The 27652-nt window shown below is 40.7% G+C and overlaps 1 protein-coding gene across 2 annotated transcripts; it reads right to left on the bottom strand.

The window, feature by feature from the left end:
* Positions 1-27652, bottom strand: FEM1C (fem-1 homolog C). 2 transcript variants are annotated; one of them, XM_063454095.1, is made up of 3 exons: positions 27288-27652; positions 22638-23337; positions 1-2775 (listed from the first exon to the last, which is right to left on the bottom strand). In XM_063454095.1, exons 2-3 carry the CDS (start codon positions 23179-23181, stop codon positions 1466-1468), a joined length of 1854 nt encoding a protein of 617 aa, XP_063310165.1. In that variant the 5' UTR covers positions 23182-23337; positions 27288-27652; the 3' UTR covers positions 1-1465. The 2 variants fall into 2 exon arrangements, with proteins under 2 accessions (XP_063310165.1, XP_063310166.1); XM_063454096.1 differs by having other exon boundaries at positions 27367-27652.

The following is a 27652-nucleotide window of genomic DNA, read 5'->3' as shown; positions in this document are numbered from 1 at the left end:
TTTTTTTTTATTAATCTTTTTTATTGTAAGACATTTGCAGGGCCGATATGCCATTATAAATGTTATTCTGAACCAACAATAAAGTGCTGTATATATTAATCACCTGAATCCTACTCGTGCGCTCTACACTCCTGTTTTCCTGACCAAATCTACGGAGCCCTTCCTGCCAAGAAAACAAGTATGGTGGGTAGATTTTACAAAAATAGTTATCTAGGTGTAGAAGACCCACTTGTAGAGTACCTAGAGTTTAAACTTTTATTGAAAAGGTTTAGAGTTGATGATTCCATCTGCAGGTCAGCAAAGTATAGAACAAACCTGTGTAGCACACAGACGGCCCTCGAGAGGTGGTAGAGGCAATACCGAAACATGCAAAAAATTACCTGAATGGATTACTGAAAAACAGAGGGACATGGATACAAAATATGAGATGCCCTGGCTAGAAACCATTTTCTACCGACTGGATAGCCTTACTAAGTATGCGTTAGTTTTGACTGGTGTTGCAGCATGCCATAGCGGCTTGCCCTGGTGCCTTGTTTTCAAATTCTGCCTTTGTTGCAATATAAATTAAAGATAGGTACTGTGTGAAAGCAATTAAGGAATAAGAGGAGCTCTGCACAAACTATCCTCTCAAACATTAAGATTTGCAAGTATATGCTTCATTAAATGTAAAATAAAAGCAACAATACTTTTCATTATCCCTCTCCATATAGGCATTGAGCCTGACCATACAGGTTATAGGAAGGGGTGGAAAAAAAAAATATTTAAAAACAAAAACGGTTTAGTTTGCAACCGCTGAAATACTGCACCAAACACCGCCATGCTGTTTAGTGCTCAGCAGAAATTGACGTTCAACTGAAAAAATTGCCTAAAAACTGTTGTTTTTTTTTTAGCTGGATTGGCAAAATGCTGCATAGAAATATGCTAACACACAACAGTCATGTCTAAGCCAGTGCATAGAGAAGGTAAAGCACTTATGGTAATTGCAAACATTAATGTGTTCATAAAGCTTTTACAACTTAGCAATGGTCCATATAAATAGAGATCCATTCACGCACGGAGTGAAAGGTTTTTGAAGATAGCAAGAGCAGAAATAACCTTAAACTTTAAAAAAATCCACAAACCAGCATAAGCAAGAAGCCACCAGGGAAAAGGCATAAGAAAGAAAATACTTAGTCCCCCTAACACCAACAGGCAGAAACCCAATCAACTGGAAACAGAATTTGGCAGATGATTTAGAATTAAGGGTGCAGCAATTAACAGTTTAAGATGACACAGAAAACCAAATTATACTCAGTATATTTATGTTTAAATAGGGCTAACCAATCCTTAGACCTTGGATGATGCCTGTGCGGGATCTTGACATGACCTGCAGAAGCATGATTAGTATCACGTCAACAGTGCTTGAGTAAAGAAACAACCAACCAAGCGCACACCCTTCACTTGCACTAGAGGTCCTAGCAAAGCATCATCTGTGAAGCAATACGAAGCTCTCCAGCTTTTCGGGAATTTGTTTTCTGTATTGCAGATTATGCTTTACAATCACTCGTGCAGCAAGACACTGCAGTGTAGTGTGGTTGATGGGCTGGATCAAGTTTTTTGCCATTTCTTTTTCATCCAGCAAATCACAGGCAGTTTGGTTGTGACAATTTGTGGAGTCAAAGTGTGCCCCAGACTTAATGAGCAGATTCATGATATCTGGGTGGTTGTTGAGAGCAGCGATGTGTAGGGGACTGTTCTTCTCGGCGTCTCTGATGTTGACGTCAGCACCGCACTCCAGCAAGATAGCAGCCACCTGAAGAGAGGGGAATTTGCAGACAGGATAACGGCCAACACACGTTGTGTTTTTGTCTACAGCCAGGTGAAGAGGACTGAAGTTGTTCTTTCCTTTGGGGTGCAGCTTAAGGAACCTATAGATATTCTGTTTTTTGAAGTGTTCTTGCTCCTGGCTGCAGGGAACCTTTTCCAGCAAACAGATCAAGTGCAAAATAATAGAGAGCGCCTTGTTTAGTTGGATTTGGTCTGGAGGCAACGATGTTTGTTTGACAGCTCGGTCTATTTCCAAAACACTTTTGCACAGTATACCCATGAGGTCATCAAATGTAACTGTGGTGCCTAGAAGGCCTTTGGCCCTGTCCTGAAGCATGAATGAAAAAAGCTCAGCAAAAGATAACAAACTGCTAGCAGTCATTGGACTTAATGGATCCAAGTTGTTCTGTTGCATGTCCAATGCATACTTCCACAAGTTGATGCATCGTTTAAAATTCCCAGAGTCAGCATAAACTGCACCTCGGTACCTGATGTAATAGGATGTATCTGGATGTGAAGGCCCCAAAATACGTTCCCTAATTAAAAGAGCTTGCATTCTCATTTCATCTGGGTCAGCAATTAGGTTATCTAATTCTTCAGCTGTATTAACCTCCTTGGCATAATCATATGCCATAATTAATGTCTGTGGCACAGGTTTGCAGATGACATTAGTCCTATCACTGTACCGCATATCCATAGCTCTCTTCCAATATTTTAAGGCACCCAGGAGGTCCCTTTTTTTGTCTACAAAGGTAGCGCCAAGGAGTTCTAGTGCGTTGATGCGTTCTGTTTTGCTGGTCTGTGGGTGCTGTGTTAGAAAGTCCACTATATTTGTGTGACCAGTCACACTGGCAGAAAGTAGCGGTGTCATGCCATAACCATCCTTCTCCATTCTAGCACCATACTTAAGAAGCATCTTCATAATTTCCAAGCTGCCAGATTCAGCACAGTCATGCAAAGCTGTATTCCCTGAAGAAAAAAAGATAAATATGTTAATTTTATATAATAATATGTGAAATTAAGGCAAAAATTCAAATGTATAAGACACGGGGGAATTAAACCATAAAAAAATAAAAAATAAAAATAAAAATACATTAGACTGAAAGTTACCTATAAATTGTGCTAGATCGTTTAATCACTAGTTTATTATTAATTTGATATTTGCATAATACCAGAAGTGCCAAGTTTGTATATGGCACTTTTAAAGGAATGCCCAAGCACCACCATTACATCAAGGTAAAGAAGCCCTGAACATGGAAGTAAGGGCAAAAGTTGCAAGTGTGTTTTGTACTTACCTCTGCTGCAGTACCCATTAGTAGTTCAGCATTTTGACAATTGAAATTGCCCACGTTTTAAAAAGGACAAAAGTTACCACAAAACTCATTTGACTCTAATAATACTTTCATCAAGTTTTGAAAGTAACTCCCAGTCAGACCAATTTATCAGTAAGTGTCCTTGGTTAAGAAATGATATTGAGAAAAATATCTATATTACACACACACACACACACACACAAGATTTGAGGTAGAGAGAGAGATAAAAATATATATATATAAATATATATATATCTGCCTCAAATCCTCTTCGATTGTAAGTTCATTGGAGAAGGGCCTTCAACACTAAACATCCCCTTAGTGTAATTTTAACCCCTTAAGGACACATGACATGTCTGACATGTCATTTTTCCCTTTTATTCCAGAAGTTTGGTCCTTAAGGGGTTAAAGCGCTATGTAATAAGTTGGCACTATATAAATTCTAATAATTATAATAAAAGTTAAGGGAACAGATACACATCTATTAGGGATGCACCGAAATGAAAATTCTGGTCTGAAACCGAATATGCACGATGCCCTTGGCCGAAAACGACTTTTTTCCCCACATGATTTGTGTAGGTTATATATTGTGTGTATGTAATATAGGGAGGTGTGGGAAAGGGATGTAGTGTGTATGTGTAGTATGGGTAGGACACGATGTGGTGCGATATAGGGATGTAGTGTGGTGCGATATAGGGATGTAGTGTGGTGCGATATAGGGATGTAGTGTCGTGCGATATAGGGATGTAGTGTGGTTAGGACACAGTGTGGTGGGAGGGAGGTGGAGACGTGGTGGGAGGGAGGAGGAGACCTGGGACAGAGGGAAGAGGAGACCTGGTGACAATGACTGATTGAGGGGAAGACCGGTGACAGTGACTGGTGACACAGGGGGGGGGGGGGTTTAGAAATACCTTTTTCTTTCCCTGGTAGTCCAGTGTCCAGGGGGTGTGTCTCTACAGTCTGCAGTTCTGCCGGGTGTAACCCATGGCAACACTCTGATTGGAAAGAGATTGTGAGATACAGCACAGTTTGCAACTAATGGACGGAGCTGCAGACTGTACTGGCTCTCTCCCCAGGGAGAAGGGAGGGACTTTGCACCTGTCGGCACACAAGGAAAGCGGTCGGGTCCTCGGTCATGGACCAAGGACCTGACAAGTCACTCTGCCCTACTTTTGGCAGATTTGACCAGTTTCCAGCCGAAATTTCAGTGCATCCCTAAAATCTATAGTTGCGGTGGAAGACAAGCAAAAAATACATTTTGACAACTCAAGAACTTGAAACGTTCACCTACTGGATAACATTAAAATATATTCTTGGCATTTGCTGACTCTTTATTGGCACCCTCCACTCAACCACATGCACTTAACTGCTCTGCTCAAAATAGACAAGTAAAGTAGAGCTAAGCAGCAGTCATAATTAACTGATCACAGTAATAGGACACCTATGCCGAAAAACCAGATCACATAGGAAGGCAGCATGAATCATATTGTGCTTCTAGAAGAGAAAAAGGAACACCCTGAACATTCTTTACTTAAAGGGGCACTATAGTGTTAGGAATACAAAGCTGTATTCTCAACACTATATAGTGTCCTTCTTCCTCCGCTAATTGACAGTCACTAGAAACAGTCTTAACACTGCAATGTTTTATATTGCAGGTTTAAGTGAACAAGGACACTGCACCCTGACTACTTCAATGAGATGAAGTGGTCTGGTACATATCGTGTCCCTTTAAATTGTTGCTTACAATGCAGTTTTATAAAAATTGAAGGGGAAAACAAACAAAAAAAAAAAAAAAAAAAAAATTCACACGTGTTGCATGAGTATAATAGGGGGAGAGGGGTGTTGCAGGCATGCCTGAAAACAGAGCTGTCCATGGCAGTGCAAAAAACAGGATTACAGAAGGTGAAACATTTCAACATGTGGACACTTAAAAGGAACACTGTACCATCTTCCAGTTTATTCTATTTCAGATATATTTTATATATTAAATACACTGTATATCACTAAACACCATTCCAATTATTTAATTATTAGTAATATTTACATTTAAAATAAGTATGTACCTGGTTTTCTTACAGTTGTTTAGTTGAGCTTACTGCATTACACCTCGCACCCTTTTGCGCCAGTTACTTATCGTTCGGGTCCAATCACTAGCTTCATAGAGAAGTATTGCGGACCACACGCACATGTGTGGCATTTGCCACTATGCGCCAATCAGATTACCCTCATAGGGCCTCTACCCGCCGCTCATGGGTGGGGGCTTGTGGCAGGGGACAATAGGTCACCCGCCATTGCCATTTAGGGCCCCACCCTGCTATTTAATAGATGGGTGGGAGGCTAGCTAATAGATGGGGGGGGGGGGGGGGGAGGTTTTAATCTCCCTTATGCCAATATAGGACATATTGACCACCATAGAGTGAGGTAGGACATGTGGGGGTTAACATGTTACAAGGAGGGAGCTGCAAGCCGGCAGCTCTCTCCCTGTATAAAAAAAACAAAAAAACCAACAAACTAACACCGACCTTCGGTCTTTCTTTGTTCGTGTGAAATTTCTATTAATTCGTCTTTGATGAATTTCTGATATCGCAGGAGCACGCATTAGGTGGCAAAATTATACTCAACGTCAGTTGTGCATGCTTAACCCCTTAAGGACCAAACTTCTGGAATAAAAGGGAATCATGACATGTCACACATGTCATGTGTCCTTAAGGGGTTAAAGCCTTTATAAAGAATAAAATTATTTGAAAAGAGAAGAATGAAAATATTTAAGGCACTCTAAATGAGATTAAAGGACCACTCTAGTGCCAGGAAAGCATACTCGTTTTCCTGGCACTAGAGTGCCCTGAGGGTGCCCCCACCCTCAGGGACCCCCTCCCGCCCGGCTCTGGAAAGGGGAAAGGGGTAAAAACTTACCTTTTTCCAGCGCTGGGCGGAGAGCTCTCCTCCTGCTCTCCTCCTCCGATCCGCCTCTTCTCCTCCCAGTCGGCTGAATGCGCACGCGCGGCAAGAGCTGCGCGCGCATTCAGCCGGTCACATAGGAAAGCATTCATAATGCTTTCCTATGGACGCTTGCGTGCTCTCACTGTGATTTTCACAGTGAGAATCACGCAAGCGCCTCTAGCGGCTGTCAGTGAGACAGCCACTAGAGGAAATAGGGGAAGGCTTAACTAATTGATAAACATAGCAGTTTCTCTGAAACTGCTATGTTTATAAAACAATTAGTTAACCCTAGCAGGACCTGGCACCCAGACCACTTCATTAAGCTGAAGTGGTCTGGGTGCCTAGAGTGGTCCTTTAAGTTGTTACAGTGCTCCTTTAAAGGGACACTATAGTCACCAGAAACTTGAATGTAGTTGTTCTGGTGTGTATAATCATTGCCTGCAGACAATTTCAGAGAAATGGCAGGGTTTACATTACAGCCTAGTTACACCTCCAGTGGCTACTTCTGCACAGTGTGCAGCACTGCCGTTCAGTGTCTCCACGCTCTGCCTGGAGACGCTGAACTTTACTTAGAGATGCATTGATTCAATGCATCTCTAGGAGGACGTGCGGTAGGCTACGTTGGTGTTTGGCCCCGCTCCATGCCAATTTCAGCCAATTGGCTGAAATCATAGATTCTGATGTTAGCAAGGAGGCGGAGCCAGGGTCGGCAGACCTGCACGGCACTTTTTTTTTTTTTTTAATTACCTGTTAAGGGGGGGGGGGGGGGGGAACAAGCCGCTTAAATTGTGGTTTTAACACTATAGGGCAAGGAATACATTTGTGTTCCTGACCTTATAGTGTTCCTTTAATTGGTAATTGTTCTAGTACTCTTTACTTTGTATAAACAAAATGCAGAGTGCAGGAAAACTACCAAAAATTACCATTACAAATGCAGAGTGCAGGAAAGTTTGTTTTTTTCCTAACAAAATGGAAAAAACACCTCATTCATTACAAATCAATTGTCTTAACATCAGTTAGTGATGTATATTTATAATTTAAAAAAAAAATGAATTTCAACTGGTTTCCCTATTGACATATATGGTAGAGGGGAAATTCACAAAATATTTTGACTAATTTTGCAGGCAAACCTACAGAAATCCACAGTATCCTGTCACTGGGTGATCTAAATTTAATATCCCAAATACATGTCCTGTAATTGTTGGGGTATATCGGACCCCACTGTAGATATAACTTCTTTCTCCCATAGAGGTTGCTATCATAATGGTTCAATCGTTGGGTTTCAGCCCATTGTTTCATCCAGACAAGCGGATATCCCCTCTCTAATTGAGCAACTGTATTGCAAAATGTGAGCATTGGTAAATAGTTTAAATATCTGATGTTTGCTGTTAAAATGCCCTTGGATTATATATGCTAATCTGGACTGGGAGCATTTGGGGCTTGGTGAGTAGCTCAAGATTTAGTGTGTAGCTTGTTTATCTGCAAATGTGCTTTAGGGGGTGCCAGTCACTGAGCTACATTAGTTTATCACAAATTAATATGTTGTGACACAGCATTATTGCTCACACAAGGGAATCTCCTAGCAGCTGCTGTGATGTCATTAAAATGATATGGGCAAGATTCCTTGACTTGCAGTGTAAATGTTAGTAGATTGTCACTAAACATAATTACAGGATTGTCTTGTTTCTAGGCATTATTGACCATGATCGTATTGTTGGTCCACGGGCCTACAAAAGGTACTACCAATTATACAAAGGGGACACAGTCAAAACGTTTGAGGAGCTACTGGAACAACTGGCACCATTACAAACCAGAGACCTCTTCAGGTACATCCAATTACACGATTTCGCTAAACACCCCGACATAAGAAAGACAGCTAGGGCTCCACTGACCAGCTATGAGAAATTATGCATCACAGAATCAACACGCAAGGGCTTTATCACCACATTATATGCACAACTCAGTGCCCCAGATAGAAACGCAGAACTCCCTGCCTACATCACCCAATGGGAAAAAGATCTACAACACACACTGGAAGGGGAGGACTGGAGGGACATATGGGAAGCAGCAGCGAAGGTGTCCATATGTGTAACACTTCAGGAACAGGCTTACAAAACCCTCCTGCGGTGGTACACTACACCAGCCAAATTATATAGGATGGGGAAGACCACCACGGACACATGCTGGAGGGGCTGTGGGGAGAGAGGATCTTACATCCACATATGGTGGACATGCCCCAAAGTGGCAGGATACTGGTCGGACATTGAGACGCTGCGGACGACAGTACTAACACGACCGATAAACAATGACCCATGGACCTATCTATTAGCAAAACTACAAGATAACCTGACAACACGAGAACAGAAACTAGTCAATAAAATTACCTTAGCGGCCAGAAGAGCACTGACCCAACAATGGCTCAGCCCGGACATTCCTCCTATGCAAAAAGTAATACACAAAATAAAAGACAACTGTCTGATGGACAAATTGACAGCACAAGTACGAAACACCATGGGCACCTTCTCAAAAGTGTGGCAGCCATGGGAGGACTACATAGACAGGACGCTACGGATGCCATGAGACAGGCAAGGCGACATTACCTCATGAGAGCGGTGAGTGCACCCGGCGGGATCCCCCCCCTACTTACCCTAAAATCAGTTTTGGTTGGGAGCAACAGCCTACATGGTCATAAGCAAGACGCACTCTATACACCAGAGGCAGCCGGTGAGCGTACCAGACACCTATTAACACGCGGTCAGAAATGACCTACAGCAGTAGTCATACGCACAAACACTGCTCATAACAAGGCAAAGGCGCACCAATGACACTCCGATCACAGGACGGAGCAATACACGAGCGAGCCATGCAGTTAACTAGCATTTAGATAGGTAATCCACAGCGGTACACACCTAGGCATAACTGTCCAACGGGAAAAGGGCAAAAGAAGAGGGGTGAGATATACAGGGAGTGCAGAATTATTAGGCAAGTTGTATTTTTGAGGATTAATTTTATTATTGAACAACAACCATGTTCTCAATGAACCCAAAAAACTCATTAATATCAAAGCTGAATATTTTTGGAAGTAGTTTTTAGTTTGTTTTTAGTTATAGCTATTTTATGGGGATATCTGTGTGTGCAGGTGACTATTACTGTGCATAATTATTAGGCAACTTAACAAAAAACAAATATATACCCATTTCAATTATTTATTTTTACCAGTGAAACCAATATAACATCTCAACATTCACAAATATACATTTCTGACATTCAAAAACATAACAAAAACAAATCAGTGACCAATATAGCCACCTTTCTTTGCAAGGACACTCAAAAGCCTGCCATCCATGGATTCTGTCAGTGTTTTGATCTGTTCACCATCAACATTGTGTGCAGCAGCAACCACAGCCTCCCAGACACTGTTCAGAGAGGTGTACTGTTTTCCCTCCTTGTAAATCTCACATTTGATGATGGACCACAGGTTCTCAATGGGGTTCAGATCAGGTGAACAAGGAGGCCATGTCATTAGATTTTCTTCTTTTATACCCTTTCTTGCCAGCCACGCTGTGGAGTACTTGGACGCGTGTGATGGAGCATTGTCCTGCATGAAAATCATGTTTTTCTTGAAGGATGCAGACTTCTTCCTGTACCACTGCTTGAAGAAGGTGTCTTCCAGAAACTGGCAGTATGACTGGGAGTTGAGCTTGACTCCATCCTCAACCCGAAAAGGCCCCACAAGCTCATCTTTGATGATACCAGCCCAAACCATTACTCCACCTCCACCTTGCTGGCGTCTGAGTCGGACTGGAGCTCTCTGCCCTTTACCAATCCAGCCACGGGCCCGTCCATCTGGCCCATCAAGACTCACTCTCATTTCATCAGTCCATAAAACCTTAGAAAAATCAGTCTTGAGATATTTCTTAGCCCAGTCTTGACGTTTCAGCTTGTGTGTCTTGTTCAGTGGTGGTCGTCTTTCAGCCTCTTACCTTGGCCATGTCTCTGAGTATTGCACACCTTGTGCTTTTGGGCACTCCAGTGATGTTGCAGCTCTGAAATATGGCCAAACTGGTGGCAAGTGGCATCTTGGCAGCTGCACGCTTGACTTTTCTCAGTTCATGGGCAGTTATTTTGCGCCTTGGTTTCTCCACACGCTTCTTGCGACCCTGTTGACTATTTTGAATGAAACGCTTGATTGTTCGATGATCACGCTTCAGAAGCTTTGCAATTTTAAGAGTGCTGCATCCCTCTGCAAGATATCTCACTATTTTTGACTTTTCTGAGCCTGTCAAGTCCTTCTTTTGACCCATTTTGCCAAAGGAAAGGAAATTGCCTAATAATTATGCACACCTGATATAGGGTGTTGATGTCATTAGACCACACCCCTTCTCATTACAGAGATGCACATCACCTAATATGCTTAATTGGTAGTAGGCTTTCGAGCCTATACAGCTTGGAGTAAGACAACATGCATAAAGAGGATGATGTGGTCAAAATACTAATTTGCCTAATAATTCTGCACTCCCTGTACACTTGTACTGCCCGAAGAAACGGAATAATGTATGTCAACGTTATATTATACAGTCATTTGTTGCCTTTGTAACTGTAAAGATGACATGGTGCATGTGAAAATTGTAACGCTCCTTGCCTTAACTCAAAAAGAAAGAATTTAAAAAAAAAAAAAAAAGAAAAGAAAACAGGTATACCATACACCACCACACCAAGTTACGCTCCTCAGTGTACAAAACATCCATAACCATACGTATCCTCAACTTGGCTAAAAGTCTCAACCCCTTTTTTTGTAAAAACGGGTTGGGGGCAATAAACCTGTGGACCGAAGGCTGGTTAGCCAGAGACACCAGACCCCCCAGGTTGTAGGATTAATTTCCTAATGTTTAACCGGGTACCTGTGTGTGCCAAGTTATACTAGCCGAGACCTGTAAGTCTCACACTGCTTTATTGGAGACTTGCGAGCCTCAAATTATCACTGTACCTCTGACCGTAATGGGTACCTGCGCATACCACACTACACTGTTAATACATCACTGGCATGATACCTTTTATAACCTGATTTGTCTTTCGCTCCAAAAAGAATATGGTGTATACAGAATCAAAACCATGTTGTCGATCCAGAGCGTGTTTTTTATTTTTTTTACATAATATATGGCACATGATCTAAATCTTCAGAAAGCATAAGAGATTTTTTGTTTGTTTTATTTATTTTTACTTTAAATCACACTGGAACACAAAAAGCAGGTTTTCTGACTCGAAACACTGACCATGTGATATGTAACAAGAATTTGCAGACACTCCCAGACCAGGAATGTGCTTGTACCTTAGCCAGAACAGGCAGGACCCAATGTACAGTTCTCTGGCTGTTTACATACGGTAATATGCTGCCAAATGTTTCACAGAATTTAACCTTTCAAATACTGCCCGTTATTATACTGAACCCTAAGACCTCTAATCTTATGAGGCTCAAAAATCTAGTATACATGTTTGAGGATTCCACTCCTTGCTGGGGGAAGGCTGGACAACTTACATGTAGCCAACATTAAAACAATGAGGCTATGTAAATAAAAAACAAAGCCAAGGAAAATAAATTGCATAGTATAACAAAAGGATTCATCCAATGAGCATTTCACAGAAGCTTACCTTTCTCACTGCTTGTTTAGTAGATACAGCCCAAGTGAAAACTTACATGCATTATGCATTTTTTTATTGGGGTTATATCTAAAAACTCATTTGCAAATTCTGCAGATCTTTTGTCTGCAACCTTTGCAAGCTCTCCCCTTCTAACCCTGCCCTAACTTTCTGTCGCTGTCCAATCACAGACTTTTCAATGCATCTCAATGAGAAGTCTTTGCATGGCAGGTGCTGTGAGCAATTGCTGCCTCTTGAATTTAGCTCTACTGCATTAACTAAACCAGGAAGTAACATGATCGGTTATCTTATTGACTGCAGGTTACTTAATTAAAAAAAGTATAAATTTCTACTGAAATATGCACTTTTCACAAAATGCAAAAATATAAACAAACATTACGACATATTCTTCACACATACAGAACAATAATGCTCTTTAAAGGATCACTATAGTGTCAGGAAAACGGGACTGTCATCCTTGGGGGACCCTCACCTTCAAGGTCCCCGACCCATGGCGCTGTTAAAACCCCTTCAGCAGCTTACCTTAATCCAGCGACGAGCGCACATTCTAACAGTCCATAGGAAAGCATTTCTCAATGCTTTCTTCCTATGGATGTTCTGCACGTTGGATGCGAATTTCACATCCAGCGTCGCATAAGCGCCGGAAGACAGCCTCTAGAGGTTGGATTAACCCTATGTAAACATAGCAGTTTCTATGAAACTGCTATGTTTACATGTGAAGGGTTAAAACCTGGAGGGATCTGGCACCCAGACCACTTAATTGAGCTGAAGTGGTCTGGGTGACTATAGTGTCCCTTTAACTTGCCGACATGTTGAAGTGCCCCATTAAAGCATGGATCAAAACTGTGGCCCCCCCAGATGAACATGGTCTATAACGAACAGAACTATTTGAATGGAATACATAGCAAGAGAATCATGGGATTTGTGCTTCTTGTACAGGTCACAAATGCCAAGGACTCCCCTGTAGATGTCAACTTTAGTGGATCTGGTGTCTGTAGCCTGTCCCTGCAGGCTTTTCAATGTAAACACCACCTTTATAAGAGAAAGATTGCTGCACGTGTACAATAGCCTCCCAATGCTTTCCTACAGGAGATCACCAAGATTGATTATCTCAGCCATGGAGGCGAGTCCATGCAAAGCTATGCCATCTGCGTCGCGTAAATAGGAGTGGGACAGTAACCTTTAAAAAAAAAAAAAAAAAAAAACCCAGACACAAATTATCGGTTTTATTTTAAATTTAAGTTTAACCAGCCTCCCTACTTTGTAAGAACTGGAGTGGGATCTTTCCCCAGGATCCAGTGGGGCTGTTCTGGTCATCTTCATGCTCTCCTCCCTTGCAGTTTAGGGAATGGTAATTTCCTACAAAGGCTTAACAGTTTATATTTAAAAACAAAAACAAAAAAAAACCCTGGTTAAGCAGTAGAATGATCTACAGCACTTTTTGCCTTATGATGTTCTTTGCTTAGGGATATAGTTTTACATAGTTATCCTGTGCCCCCTCCCCCCCCCAAAAAATAAAACTTTTTTCCAACCAATCTTTGACTGAAATGTTGCATGTTAAACTAATGCAATAAAATACAACTGAAGCAATGAGTTTAGAATTCTGTTTGTTTTTTGCACTCAGGAACAGACAGAATGCTCTCCAACTTTCGCGTGCTTGGTATTGCTTGGTATGCTGCTCGGAGCACATCCGGGGGCTCCCGAAAGTTGGAGAGAGAAGCCTCCGCCACCATTAGCAGCAATATCAGTATCATTTTAGGCAGATACCGATATTTGCCAAATTATTGAATATCAGCCAAACAAATAATTGGTTGATTCCAAGTGTAGACCAGGTATCTCAAACTCCAGTTCCCCAGATGCTGCATTACAACTCTGACAATTCTATGGTCATCTGCTGCATTCAAAGAATTATGGGATTTGTAGGCCACCATCATCTGAGGAACCAGAGTTTACAATCTCTGGTCTAGACCACGAAAGTTGCAGCCCTCTCAGGTAGACTTTTTATTTAGTGTAGAGATCACTGCTGCATGAAGTTTTTTTGTGCCATAGTTGCATGGCATCATGTACTGTAGTACTGCACATAAGTGGATGACCGCTTTTGAAGAGGAACAGTCACATGAAGGGTCTTGCACAAGGCAACATTGCACAGACAATGTTTTTAAATTCTGAAACCAACACCACTAACTGAACAATACAATTAAAGATTTTAAATACAGAACTATAAAATAAAAAAATAAATAAAAAAAAGTTATGCCATGTGGATAAGGTCCCAAAGGGTCCTTCAGACTCTAGTAATATAATGTAATGGAAAATTAAAAAAAATAAAAAATCCTTGTCAGGTAACAGAACTCGAAAAAGACCAAATTGATCCCAGCTGGCCTCCTTTCAAAAGCCTCCAAGCCTTCCAACTTCAGAAGCAGGCTCATAAGTAATCCAACAGCATACCATTTTGCAGGAAAGGAGGACATATGGGATTGCCTGGTAAAGGTAGGAAATGCAAAGCATGTGGCATAGACAAAGTATTTTGAACCTCAGACCAAGCCAAGGATTATATAAGACACATGATGCCAAGTCGAGACTCATTATGTGATCATCAAAGCCTATATTTAATTATAGGTCTATAAGGAACTATACTTAAAACTACCAACAAGTATACATGTCAAGATCTGGGAAAATAAATATTGCAGTGTGGCGTGGCCAGCGACTGATACGATTCAAGTTCCATGGCAGCAGCTGCTATTCACAGCCACCTTCATGAAATACAGAACCTTTCTGTAACTCATAAGGCAAGCAAGGACAAGAGATACAGGATCTCGGTCTCCCCAGCTCCTCTCTCAGAATGTTAGTTATGGAAGAGGGACGGATTTAAGGAAGTGGAAGCCAGCTGTTGCCACAGCAAGTCACAGAGTGTGTAACAAACTAGCACTGCAGTATGTGTCATGCAAAAGATGAAGCAACAGTCTCCTTGGTAACAAAAAAAAATACACAGCTCAGTTAAAGTCACATTGTGACCATTTGTGTACAGAATGTCCAAGTAAATAATAAACCATGGTACGATCTCAAATACAGTGCTTGGTTTGCTACTTTGTCATTCAGTAAAATTCAGTTACCGTATGTGGCGTGGAAGTCCCCATTAAAGGACAAAAAATAAACACATTGATTCAAACTTTGCTATAGGACGCAAGCGTGTGCATTAGGTCTCCAACGCTCTTTTATGAGAAGCATTGGATTGGACCAGCGCTGGATGCCCGACTCCTCCATGATGAAGTAGATGGCTGATATGTAAGCAGTGTCCAGGGAGAAGTAGGACTAGGGACAGGGGCACCATAGCATTAGCAAATACAAACCTCTATGAACATTATAATGTTCCTTTTGTTACTCTGAAGAGAACCTTTTAAACTCAAGGATTGACTTTCTACAGATATTTCAGCTGCAGCAGCTCACCAGTAAGACTGAAATTGGGTCTATCCTTTGTTTTATCCCAGAAAATAATTTAAATAAATATTTTGCTGCCATATTTATATTAGAAAGGTGTCCCTTATCGAGTTTTCAATCCATGGGCTCTAATACTACTGTATGGTTCATCATTGATTAACCACTTAAGGACTGAGCCAAATGTACACGTTGTGATCAGAACAAAACGTAAACAAAAACTTGAATTTGCACTATATGTCTGTTCAGGCGTAATTCGCCTCTTTCATATTACGTGCACCCACACTTATTATATATCATTTTATTCAGGGCTTTCATTTAACATCAAATATTTAGGTATGAAACTTTTTTTTAATTTAATTCTACATGACATTTTAACTGTGAATGTCATAATACAGTTTTCTTTTACTGCAATAAAATACACATTTGTATTCAGCGATGTCTCACATGTAGAACAGCACCCCCTTTGTATAGGTTTTATGATGTTTTGGGAAATTACAGGGTCAAATATAGCATGTTAAATTTTTCAGGTTTTTTACCTTTCAATTCGCCAGATTGGTTACGTTGCCTTTGAGACCGTATGGTAGCCCAGGAATGAGAATTACCCTCATGATGGCAAACCATTTGCAATAGTAGACAACCCCAAGGTATTGCAAATGGGGTATGTTCAGTCTTTTTTAGTAGCCACTTGGTCACAAACACTGGCCAAAGTTAGCATTAATATTTGTGTGTAAAAAATGCAAAAAACTAATTTGAACGCCAATTTTGGCCAGTATTTGTGACCAAGTGGGTACTAAAAAAGACTGGACATACCCCATTTGCAATACCTTGGGTTGTCTACTATTGCAAATGGTATGCCATTGTGGCGAAACCAACCTCGCCACTGTGAACTGGAGAAGCCTGGTTGCTCGCCTGCTCCCTTTGGACTATGGCCCTGCAGGTTAAACCGTTTATTTTCCCTGCAGAAAGGCTTATTCGTGTGATCTGAGTGCCAATCATCTAATAATGTGCGCTCAGATCAAAGCTATCTGGGGATATGTAGAAATGTGTGTTTTATGTACTAAATGTATCAGTATGTAATTTTATGTCTTACTGTCTTTTTGTCTGCCATGTGGATAATGGAGTTTTGCCTCTGTCCTGGGAGATAATTAGATTCCTTCCCCAATTATCTCCAGGCCAGAGGGGAGGGATTGTGAGGCATTGTGGGAGGTAACTCATGTGTGATTGGTGTATTGTGTAATTACTGTAAATCCCTCCCTTGCATGAGATAATCCCATATAGCCTGTTGTGTGAATAAATCAGTGTTATTGCTGTTTAACCCTGAAGCGTTGTCTCTTTCTTGGGGGGAATTTGACTGTATGCCGATTGCCAGGAGTGTAAGCTGTTCGTATTGCTTTTCCTGTTCGGCTGCTTCCAGGGTTCGTGTGTCTGCTGTTCGAGAGTTGGTGAATATGTGCAGTTTGGAGTTCAGGACGTTGGTGATTGCAGTAGCTGCTGGTCTATGGGAAAATCGCCTAAATGGTTTTTATCCTCTTGTGAGAAAAACGGTCCGTTACAGCCATCGTGGTTAATTTTTATTCCTGGACTACCATACGGTCTCAAAGGCAATGTAACCAATCTGGCGAATTTCAATGTGAAAAAACTAAAACACAAGCCAAAACCATAAAACCTGTACATGAGAGGTACTGTTATACTCGAGAGACTTCGCTGAACACAAATATTAGTGTTTCAAAACCGTAAAACGTATCACAATAATATCGGCCATGTAAGTGCCGGGTGTGTAAAAAAAAAAAAGTCACTTTCACCGACGTTATCGTTGTAATACATTTTACTGTTTTGAAACACTAATATTTGTGTTCAGCGAAGTCTCCCGAGTAAAACAGTAACCCCTGTGTACAGGTTTTATGGTGTCTTAGAAAGTTACAGGGTTAAAAATATAGTGCTAGCAAATTAAATTCCCTATACTTTTCGGCCTGTGTTGTCAGGCAGGTCCTGCAAATTATAAGTAATAAAATGGCCAAATTATGTAATATTATTGCATTAAGATATACGTAGAGTTAAAATATAGTATGTATATTATTGTTTTTAATTTATTTATATACATTTATGTCCTGAGGAATGTTCATGAGTATGAACTGAAACGTTGACGACTATATTGGAATAAACAGAGAATTTTTTGTTTACAAGTCCTTGAGTGCTGGCTTTTTTCATTTGAATTGTATACTGTGCAGCTGAGCACCGGGCAAGATAAAGGAAAGCTGCAGTGCAGAACCTCTTTGGTGGGTGGGTAAAAATTTTGTTCTACGTGTATTTTGACATCAATATATAAAAATTTTTAAAAGAATCGGTCGATCCCTACTGCCCACACTACACAGCGCTGTCAAATTCCCGTGCATGCCCAGTTAAACACTTGGGCATTCGCTATTGTCCGAAAATCGGACGGAAATTTAGTCTATTCATTTATACGACAGAAAGACGAAGGATTGAATAAAAATTTCAGACTACCACACAAACACCATCGGTGTTCGTACGTTCAGTTTATTACAAGGAGGGAGCTGCCGGCTCGCAGCTCCCTCCTTGTAATATGTAAAGATAGAAGCGTCAGGGAGCTGTGCTCGCCGCCACTTCCAAAGCCCCCTATGCCCTCCCTTACTCTACAGGGGTCAATATGACTCCCATATTAGCATAATGGAGATTTAAATCTCCCGAATTCCCTGAGTAGGGGCATGTCTACTAAACAGTGAGCAGCCTGTGGCTGTAATGTAAACACTGCATTTTCTCTGAAAATACAGGGCTTACAGCAAAAAGTCTGAAGGGAATGATTCTACTCACCAGAATACAATAAACTGTAGTTCTGGTGACTATAGTGTCCCTTTGAGATTCTGAAAATTACAATGACTTGCAGCCCTACTGCTTCTGCCGCCCTAGCCTCATCTCCCAACTATCTTCCAGTATACATTCTAAAGTCTTAGCACATAGTGTTTACTTTTGAAGTTCTTGTGTGCTCTCAATTGACTGCTAGTGTAAAGCAGCCTATGTGAGGTTAAATAGTCAAAATATCACAGGAAGAAATAATTCAAAGAATCACATCTGGGCCATTATTCCAGTATTTTGTACTCATTCATATAATTTGCAAAACTAAATTAAGATTAAAAAAAATAAAATAAAAAAAATGTATAACTTCCACATTTGTTTACTGCATCCACAACATTTTTGAGAAGCATTTGACTTCCCAGCATAAACAAGGAAGTTAGTTTTTTGCAAAAAGGAGCTGCAAAACTTGCAACAGTGGTAATATTTTAGGGATTAAAAAAAAAAAAAAAATATACATACATACATACGCGTGCACACAATTTGACTGCATTTTTCAAATGCAAAATAAATCTATACCATCATGCAGGGCTTGACATTTGTCTGTGTTCCATCAAATCGCAAAACCCTCAAGATAATGACCAAAGGTTTTTCTTTGTACCATTGGAGTCATCACTATGCAAAAGGACACAAAAAACAAGTCCATATTATATAAAACATGCAATTCAACCCCATCATTTAGAGTTATTCGGCTTACAAACTCATCAGTAAAGACAAACTATCAAAATATCAACTTTGATAAAAACTATAGAAGTCTTGGCCAAAATTCTGTTAGTCCAATTAAAAAAAAAAAAGTGTATTACAAGTTATGAATTTTATCTGTTCTTTTACAGCTACATCACTGGACTAATATGGCTACAATGTCTACTTAAATTCATGAACTTAGTCTTCAGATTCAACATGGGAGGGTAGAGGGGGGGCATAAATGGTTGGTAAGTCACAATAATTGGAATTCAGAGCCCACTCACTTTTGCCTCCCAGAACATTTGTCCCAATATCTAGACAAATAATTACATAGTCGTCATGTTTAGCAAGCTCTGAAGAAGTGAGTGGGCATTGCATTGACTGATTTCCAGTTACTGTAAAGATTAGAACCTGTCTTTTTTGTTGCCATTTTCTGCATTTTTATTTTTAAAAAGTTGAGAAACTGAAGATCAAGCATGTGATTTTTTTTTTTTTATTAAAGTATATGTGTAGCGCACCTGAAGTCTGTAAACCTGAAGTTTGTACGAACCATATAGGTTATGGGTTAACAAGCCCCTGTACCCATCTCCCTTTTGCTATACACTTGCCCTATTCCTCATCACTGTAACAGTGTCCCAAAAATAATACAGCCCCCATTCCACTTCTATCTGACTGTACAATGCTCACCATGGAGCACACCACGCAGCAACCAAGTTGAAAGAATTTCCTCATAGCTCAGTATAAGACAGCCTTTATAGTAATGTATGCACATGCAGATAGATTACTTTCACTTATGAAAAACCATAAGAAATAAAATTAAAATTTGTCAAGACAGAAGTTGTTGAGCAAGCAGCTGTTACTAACTCAGAGCGATTTAATGTTTGCTCATGAATAATATTTTTTTATTGCTATACCTCATACCCTATAAATCATAGCGCATACCTTTCTTTTGTGTAATGACATACCCAAGCATAGGTTCATGCTTGGAAATGCCCAGGTGTCAGGACACTTTTCAGTTGCCACATGCAGCCTGCTGTAGTGGTTATAAGGAAAAACTTGCGCGTGGGCCCCCCCCTGCTTTTCTCTGACTGAATCCGCAGAGGAGCAACACATGCAGCCAGCAGAGATAGCCTACAGATCATCGAAGTGATGCATATGGGGGGGGGGGGGGGGGGGGCAGAGAAAGTCTACAGATCGAAGTGAGGCACATGGGGGGGGGCAGAGATAGCCTACAGATCATCGAAGTGAGGCATATGGGGGGGGGGGGCAGAGATAGCCTATAGACCAGGAAAGTGAGGGATGGGGGGGGCAGAGAAAGCCTACAGATCGAAGTGAGGCACATGGGGGGGCAGAGATAGCCTATAGACCAGGAAAGTGAGGGATGGGGGGGGCAGAGAAAGCCTACAGATCGAAGTGAGGCACATGGGGGGGAAGAGATAGCCTACAGATCATCGAAGTGATGCATATGGGGGGGGGGGCAGAGAAAGCCTACAGATCGAAGTGAGGCACATGGGGGGGCAGAGATAGCCTACAGATCATCGAAGTGAGGCATATGGGGGGGGGGGGCAGAGATAGCCTATAGACCAGGAAAGTGAGGGATGGGGGGGGGGGGACCAGGAAAGTGAGGGATGGGGGGGGAGGGGGGGGGGGGAGACCGCATATAGATCAGGGAAGTAAAGGATGGGGGAGACAGTCTACAGGAAGAGTCAGCAAGGACCAGGAAGATAAAGTAAGAGAAGGAGCAGAAAGGGTCAGCAAGGCGCACAAAGGGTCAACAGCACAAAGGTAAAGTAGAAGGAGCAAAAAGGGTCAGCAAGGAGCTGAAAATGGTAGCAAGGAGCAGGAAGGGACAGGAGTACAAAGGTGAAGTAGGAGAAGGAACAGAAACGAGCAGGAAGGGTCTGCAAGGGGCAGAAAGGGACAGAAAGAGCACAAAAGGTAAAGGAGCAGAAAGGGACAGAAGGAGCACAAAGGTAAAGGAGCAGAAATGGACAGAAGGAGAACAAAGGTAAAGTAGGAGAAGGAGCAGAAAGCAAAATGAGCAGAAGGGGGAGCACAATAAGCAGAAGGAGCCAAGACAGTGTCAGAAGAAAAAGAAGACTGGAGCAGGAAGGACAAGTGAACCCTCCACTTTATTCTGGACACCACATCAAAAGGCTTTGGTACCTGGGCCTGGCAGGGAAACTTTGGACCTTCTCATCTCCCCAGGTAAAAAATATCAGTGTTAAGGTGTTCACTTTTATTTACCGAGTGTCAGGAAGCACAGAGAGCCGCTGGGGATAGGTGTCGCTGATTGGCTAGAGCAGTCAGCTGTCACTCTAAGCCAATCAGTAGCTCCCCATTCATAAAAAAGTAAAACATTTTTATGAACTGGGAACTAGCGATTGCCTTAGAGCGTCAACTAACCACACTAGCCAATCTGTAGCACCGATGCCTGACGTTAATCTGCACTTCCTGACACTCCGTTTCAGATGCCGAATACCACTGAGGGACCTGGAAATCTGGAGCTGGAGGAAGCCTTTAGGGTTAAACAATTTGAGAGTGGGTTAACCCCTTAGAGGAAAGAGAGAACCCAGGGGCGTCCTGGCATCATAGCATTTTAATTTAGATTAAGTTGTTATGGTGACCAGAATGTTCCTTTAAATTTGCTTAAAGGAACACTATAGTGTCAGGAATACAAACATGTATTCCTGACACCATAGTTGTGAAAACGCTATTCACCCGGGCTTCATGTGATAATGATTATGCTCCTCCCCTTCATGACACTGTCAAAAAGGGACCAAGCATAGATGTCATTATAATTATGCCCCCTCCTGGAAAAATTCCTGCAGACGCCCATGATAGGGAGGTGGCTACAGCTTAAAGAAAGGGAGAATGGAGAGATTAAAGTTTTCCCTCCCAGTGCTGCCTGCAAGGATAGAAGCTTGTAACGTCTGTTAATGAGTGCCACAAATGTAAGTTTTGCACACATTTAACATTAGGCAGACTGGAACACAGACACGTGTGCCCGGGCAGTATCTAGCCCCCAGTATAAAAAAAGTATAGATCTCTGTATGTGCAGCTTCTCGAGCAGAAGAGCTTCACATACAGATTCCCATCATCATGACCACTTCTAAACCCCCCATTTAGCAAACACTGTTGCATTTAGAGTGCAAAATAATTTTCTTAAGAAATAGCTGCTCATTCCCCCCCCCCCCCCCTCCACCCCCAATTAATTTTAACTTTCAACAGCATAATCTTAGATATGGTTTTTAAACACTCTCCCAAAGCACTGCCTTCTGTGGAAAAGCAAAGTGAAACAAAATGGGATTAGGGGCACACCTGGAACATGCATTGGTGCTGCCATAAAGACCAAAATATATACAAAATACAGATTAAGGAACAGTACACACACACTACATAAACAAACAAATATGCGGATTCAGTTACACAATATGGCCATATTGTGTTAAGCCCGACACAAAAAAATAAACACCTAATTAAGCCAAAAGTCACAAAAATTAGATCAAGCCATAATTAAGACATAAAAAGTAGAATACAAACAAATTCCAAACTACTCTATGCATCACTATATTAACAAACCCCTTAATATTCTGTTAAAGTACCTTAAACTAGCATACAATTACTAACACTATATATGAAGGGCAATATTTTATTTACATATCTATATAAATATAAAAAAAAAAAAAAAAAAAATAAGAAAAATCCCCTGCACTCATGCTTAGTAGATCCACATTAGCCGGGTGCCAAAGCCTGGACTCCAAAGATACAAAATGCCAAAAGATAGCTGCTCACCGGTCTTTAAAAACTCAAATGCTTTATTCAAATCAGGATAAAATCAGCAAATATTTCCCATTTTACTGCGTTCCCACCACCCCTACACTATTCGGTTTGAAATTGTTTAATACTTTTTGTACATTTCTCAAGTGTTACCTTTCACACTCTTCCTGTTCACATCAGCCCCTTTCTCAAGCAGGAACTGGGCTATCTCCTTGTGACCTTTGTAGCAGGAGATCATGAGACATGTATGCCCATGACGATTTGCTACCTCCAAATCAGCATTGTGCTCTACTAGATACATTACAATTGCCAGGTGCCCATCAAAGCAAGCTGCCCGCAAAGGAGTGGAGTTAGTGAGGGTGGTGTTGTTCACAGAAGCTCCATGATCCAACAGTGACTGAACCACTTTTAGATGTCCAGCAGCAGATGCAGCCCAAAGAGGTGGTGCTCCTTCTATGGTTTCCCCATCAAAATTGACAGAGCCTCCGATCTCCACTGAGGCACTACACTGATCCAAAAGGTAATCCACCATGTCTAGGTGGCCATAACGGGCAGCCATTAAGAGTGGCGTGGCGCCATTTGTTTTCTCAGACATGAGCATGACAACTTCATCCTTGGCTTTGTTTTCCAACAGTTTGGAAAGAAGGCGAAGCTTGCCATCACGAGCTGCATTGAATACTGCGGTCTTGAGATCCATAGTTGCTTTATTATGACAGGTTTTGTGTACCAGAGGGGACCCAATCTGCTTCGATGACAGCCAGAAATTTCCAGGCAAGGCACAAAGAACAAAATGTATGAAATCCTGTCTGCTGTCTCACGAGAAGCATAAATATGGTCTCACAGATGAATAAAGCTAAAGAGAAAAAAAACAAAAAACAGCATTTAGCATATTTAATTGAACACCCAGGCCTTTGAATCAGCTTAATAAAAACAATGTATTCTTTAATAAGTCAATGATAAGTACATAAATAAAAGCAAAAAAAAAACACAAACAAAAAAACACTACCACACAATAAATCGAACATGTATCTCTGTAAACAAAATGAATGACAATGGTTTTGAAATAGAGACAGACGTGTGTTTTAAAAAGAGGGTGAAAGTTTGTTTTTCAAAAGCCTGCCGGGGGAAATGACGTCTTGAAACAACATAACATAGTATGGTTTGCGAAACAGGCCACCAACTCCAATTAAACTATATGATCTAATGTCTTTATAAAATAATTCACTCATATGAAGCTACAAATGTAACCTTAAGAGTAAGAGGTGCTTTTGGTTAGTGTATGTCAAATAATGCCATTTCTGCTTAAAATGAGTGAGGTTATTAATTAGGGGGGGAAATGCCCTTTCCAGAACAGGGACATTTCCAGACAATCACATAATGTGTTCCAAAGTGTCTTCATTTATAGATTTGCTCAACATAAAATAATTGCATCCTTGTAAATATTTAACCAATATATTTGGAGTTAGGCAACATCTACTAGGCTTCCCCAAACTCTGGCCCTTTAGATGTTGTTACTGAACTACAACTCCCATGATTCTCAGTCTATTTCATTTACAGACTCATGGGAGTTGTAGATCAGCAACATCTGGAGGGTCGGAGTTTGGGGAAGCCTGAAAACTAAATGTGTTTAACATATTACCTTTCTAAACAGAACACAGGCTGCTGCCCACTCAAATATAGAATACTCATATACAATAGTTGCAGGGCGTAAAATGTGTAGTCCTATGATACTCGCCAGACCTTACAAAATACTTGCCACTGCAAGCCAAAGTATATATGAATTTCTACTTGCCAGAACTCAATTTTCAAGTTTTGGTGAGTGGAAATTTTGAACCCTGATAATTATATTCCTTTTCTTAAGATCTAGTAAACTTCGAGCTTCATTTTACCTGCCAAAGTTATATAGCATGTAGGGACATGATTTTATCCCTTTAAGCATACATTTTGTAAAGAAAGGATTTGGTAACTTGTGACACATGACACCTTAGAAACAAATAAGATTTCATTTGTTGATACTTATCTAGATTCAAAAAGGAGTGTGTTTTAGACAATGCCTCATGCACAAGAAACTGTGATAAACTATACAAAATGTCCAGTCTATACAGACCTTTATTGATTCAGTGGCTACTGGAAGAAAAAAAAAAAGGGATATACATCTTTAAAAGAACAAATAAATATAAAAAAATAAAAATAAAAAAAATTGGAAGATTCTTATTCCTGAAATTTCCTGTCTATGGAGCATGTCTGCAGCTTTTTCAGGGACCTGATAATCCTGGCCTCCAATTAATCTAGAAAAGAAAAAAGCTAAGCATATCCCAACACCCAGCTAAGGTTTATGGGAAATTTAAGTCAGGAATAACTAGTAGTCTCATTCATGAAAATTTTATGCACGCTAATACGTCACTTTCGTGATTGAAGCCATCCAGGGACAAGCACAATACAAATGCTCTCACAGAAAGCTAAAAATGAGCTCATCTAACTCACTGGAAAGAAGCAGCAATAAAATAATAATGTGCAAGCAAAAGCAAATTTGTTAACCCTAGCAGTGCCATATGCAGTGCATTAGAGCTTATGATAAGGAAAACTTGCACTTCTACAGAATTTCTCTGTAGCTACCCAAGTGCACCTTTGGTGTTATGGGATAACTTGATCGCCCAGAAAAAAAAAATATATATATATTTTTTTTAATTTGCCTCCGCTGCTATATTAACTCCAGTAAATGCTGTTAAATGTGTAGCATTTACTTTGGTGAAGGAAATTTCACTGGAATTGCCAGTTCCTCTTTAACATGCAAAGATTTCCACGTTTTAGGCGAGTTCCCCCAAATTAAGTACGATTCCAAGCTCCTATAATAAAAATGTATAAATGTATCTTCAAAAGAATCACTTCTTAAAAACAGAATTAATAAATTCCTTAAAGCCAATGTTATTCTTTAATACAAATTGAAGTTAACAAATATAAAACACACACCACATTCAGTACATTACTATCACATCTTAAGGCAGTTTAGTTATGAATGTTTAATTTTACTTTATTAAAATGTCTTAAAAAAATTTTGTTGGCTGTGTTAATACTAGTCCTTTATTTTTTGAGTGTTTCTTTTTCACTCAGATTGTGACCGCCACTCGAGACTGGGGCATATTAACTAAATAGGAGGATAAAAGCAAAATTAAAATTTCAAATTTAAAAAGAATTTTCCAACCCGCTCGAGGTATAATTTTGCATATACAACTTTACAGTTTACAGTTTGAACATGCACAAAATAGCAATTAAGTTCAGTCATAATTAATTTTTTCCACCCAGCTCACTGATCATATTAAAGTGTTGATTGCTTTGCATGCAAAAATACTGTACTGTCCAAAAAAAGCAACACATGCAACTTGTATGGTCCCAGTATGCCTGTGAATGCAATAACTCAAATGGTTGACCTTTCAAGTGCTAGAGTGCTGTCCATTGCACAACCTGTTTAAACCAAAATGGTTAAGAATTTCTGACTTTATGTTTGCAGAACATGAGAAATATACAAGAGTTAGGCATACACAGCCTTTTTTACAAGAGTATACTTGTTTTATTAATATATAAATATTTTGACTTAAACTGCTCTATGCAGAAACCTTGGTCTATTTTAATTGAGGTAATTATTACTATCTGAAACGAGTTAAAGCCTTGCCCATGTTGACAAGCACTGAGATACATTACATTTCTTACATGCATTCCTCAAGACCAATGCCAAATAAACAAGACACAAGAACAATGGTTTTCCATACATAAACAAGGTACTGACATTGTTACAAGTTGCCACGTTATCACTTAAAATCCCAAGATATTTAGAGGGGTGCTTTGTGAGGTTCCATAAGGTTATCATTTAACAAACATGGTTATATTCTAAAATGTGAATCATAAAAAGGAAATCAAAGTCAATTTCAAGTTTTACACCAAAACAGCTAAAAGGAATAAATAGCTAACACACCAACCCCCTTCAGCTATTTTGGTGTAACCTTTGAATTCCTGACAATTCACAGTTAATTTATAAACACTGTATGCAGGCAAATCTGAACTGTACTATTTGTGTTTATTGAACCAGACATGTACATTTATTGTATCCAGAAATTATACAATGGGGTAGATTTATCAGTAATACCATGACCTGAAAAGGAGTGCAGTCACCATGGAAACCCATGGAATCAGCAGGAACATTCCATTAGTGATAACTCCACCATTGCAAGTTTGTGCCACGTTTTATAAACAAGAAATTGATCAATCTCCACTATGTAGATTTCTAATGCATTCGAACAAGAAATCTCAATGAGAGAAGAGATCCATTAAACCTGTCTGAAAACATACATCAGATAAAATAAAATTTAAAAAAAGGCTAGCAGTTCTTTTTCTATGGAGACATGGATCTTATCTTGTGTGAGCTCAATTACAACCTTAATACATTAAAGTTGAGCCATTAAAAAGGAGTGAAGTGTTCCCCTTCCCAGTTAAAAAAAAAAAAAAAAAGGGACTGGAATCATTTATGACTAATCTTTGGAAGTTAAACCACGTGGGTAATGTTCCCCAACACACTCAGCCAGCCCACCTACATACTGAGCACAAACAACACAAGTCCTTCCCCTTTCAGAATACAATTCCCATGATGCCTTGCCATCCGTAAGACTGACAAAGCATCACGGGAGTTGTAGTTCTATCACTGCTGGTGGTCTCCTTGTTGTCCAGCCATGGTGAATGTTATGTGTATACATAGAGACACATGCAGGAAGCCCCCGGAGCCCCCTCATACAGTGTCACAGGGATACATACACGGACAGTCCCATTATCCGCCTATGGTAACATGCACTGCCAGTCCTGCGCCATGTCAGTGCGATCCATCGAGCATTACCGCTGCCATGGTGGCCGGTGCTGGAGCCGGGTCTCTCACTCCAGGGTGTCGCTGCTCTCCCCGTTCTTGCTCCCGCAGCGCCGCGGCCGCTGTGACAAGGCAGGCGGGTCTCCTCTCCGCCCGATAGGAAGCGCATCTAACCTGCTAGCAGCAGTTACTCATCAGCAGGAAGGGCTCCAGCCAATCAGCGCGCAAGGGGGGCGGGGCCCGAGGGGACAGCAGCAGCAGCACGCAGAGCCTGCTGAACAGAGCTTCGTGACGTGCTGGCGTCCCCAGGCTTGGTTGA

Source organism: Pelobates fuscus, chromosome 5 (genome assembly GCF_036172605.1).
Source record: "Pelobates fuscus isolate aPelFus1 chromosome 5, aPelFus1.pri, whole genome shotgun sequence".
Lineage (NCBI taxonomy): Eukaryota > Metazoa > Chordata > Amphibia > Anura > Pelobatidae > Pelobates > Pelobates fuscus.
The sequence above is the reverse complement of the archived record's forward strand: the minus strand, read 5'-3'. Positions and strand labels throughout refer to the sequence as shown.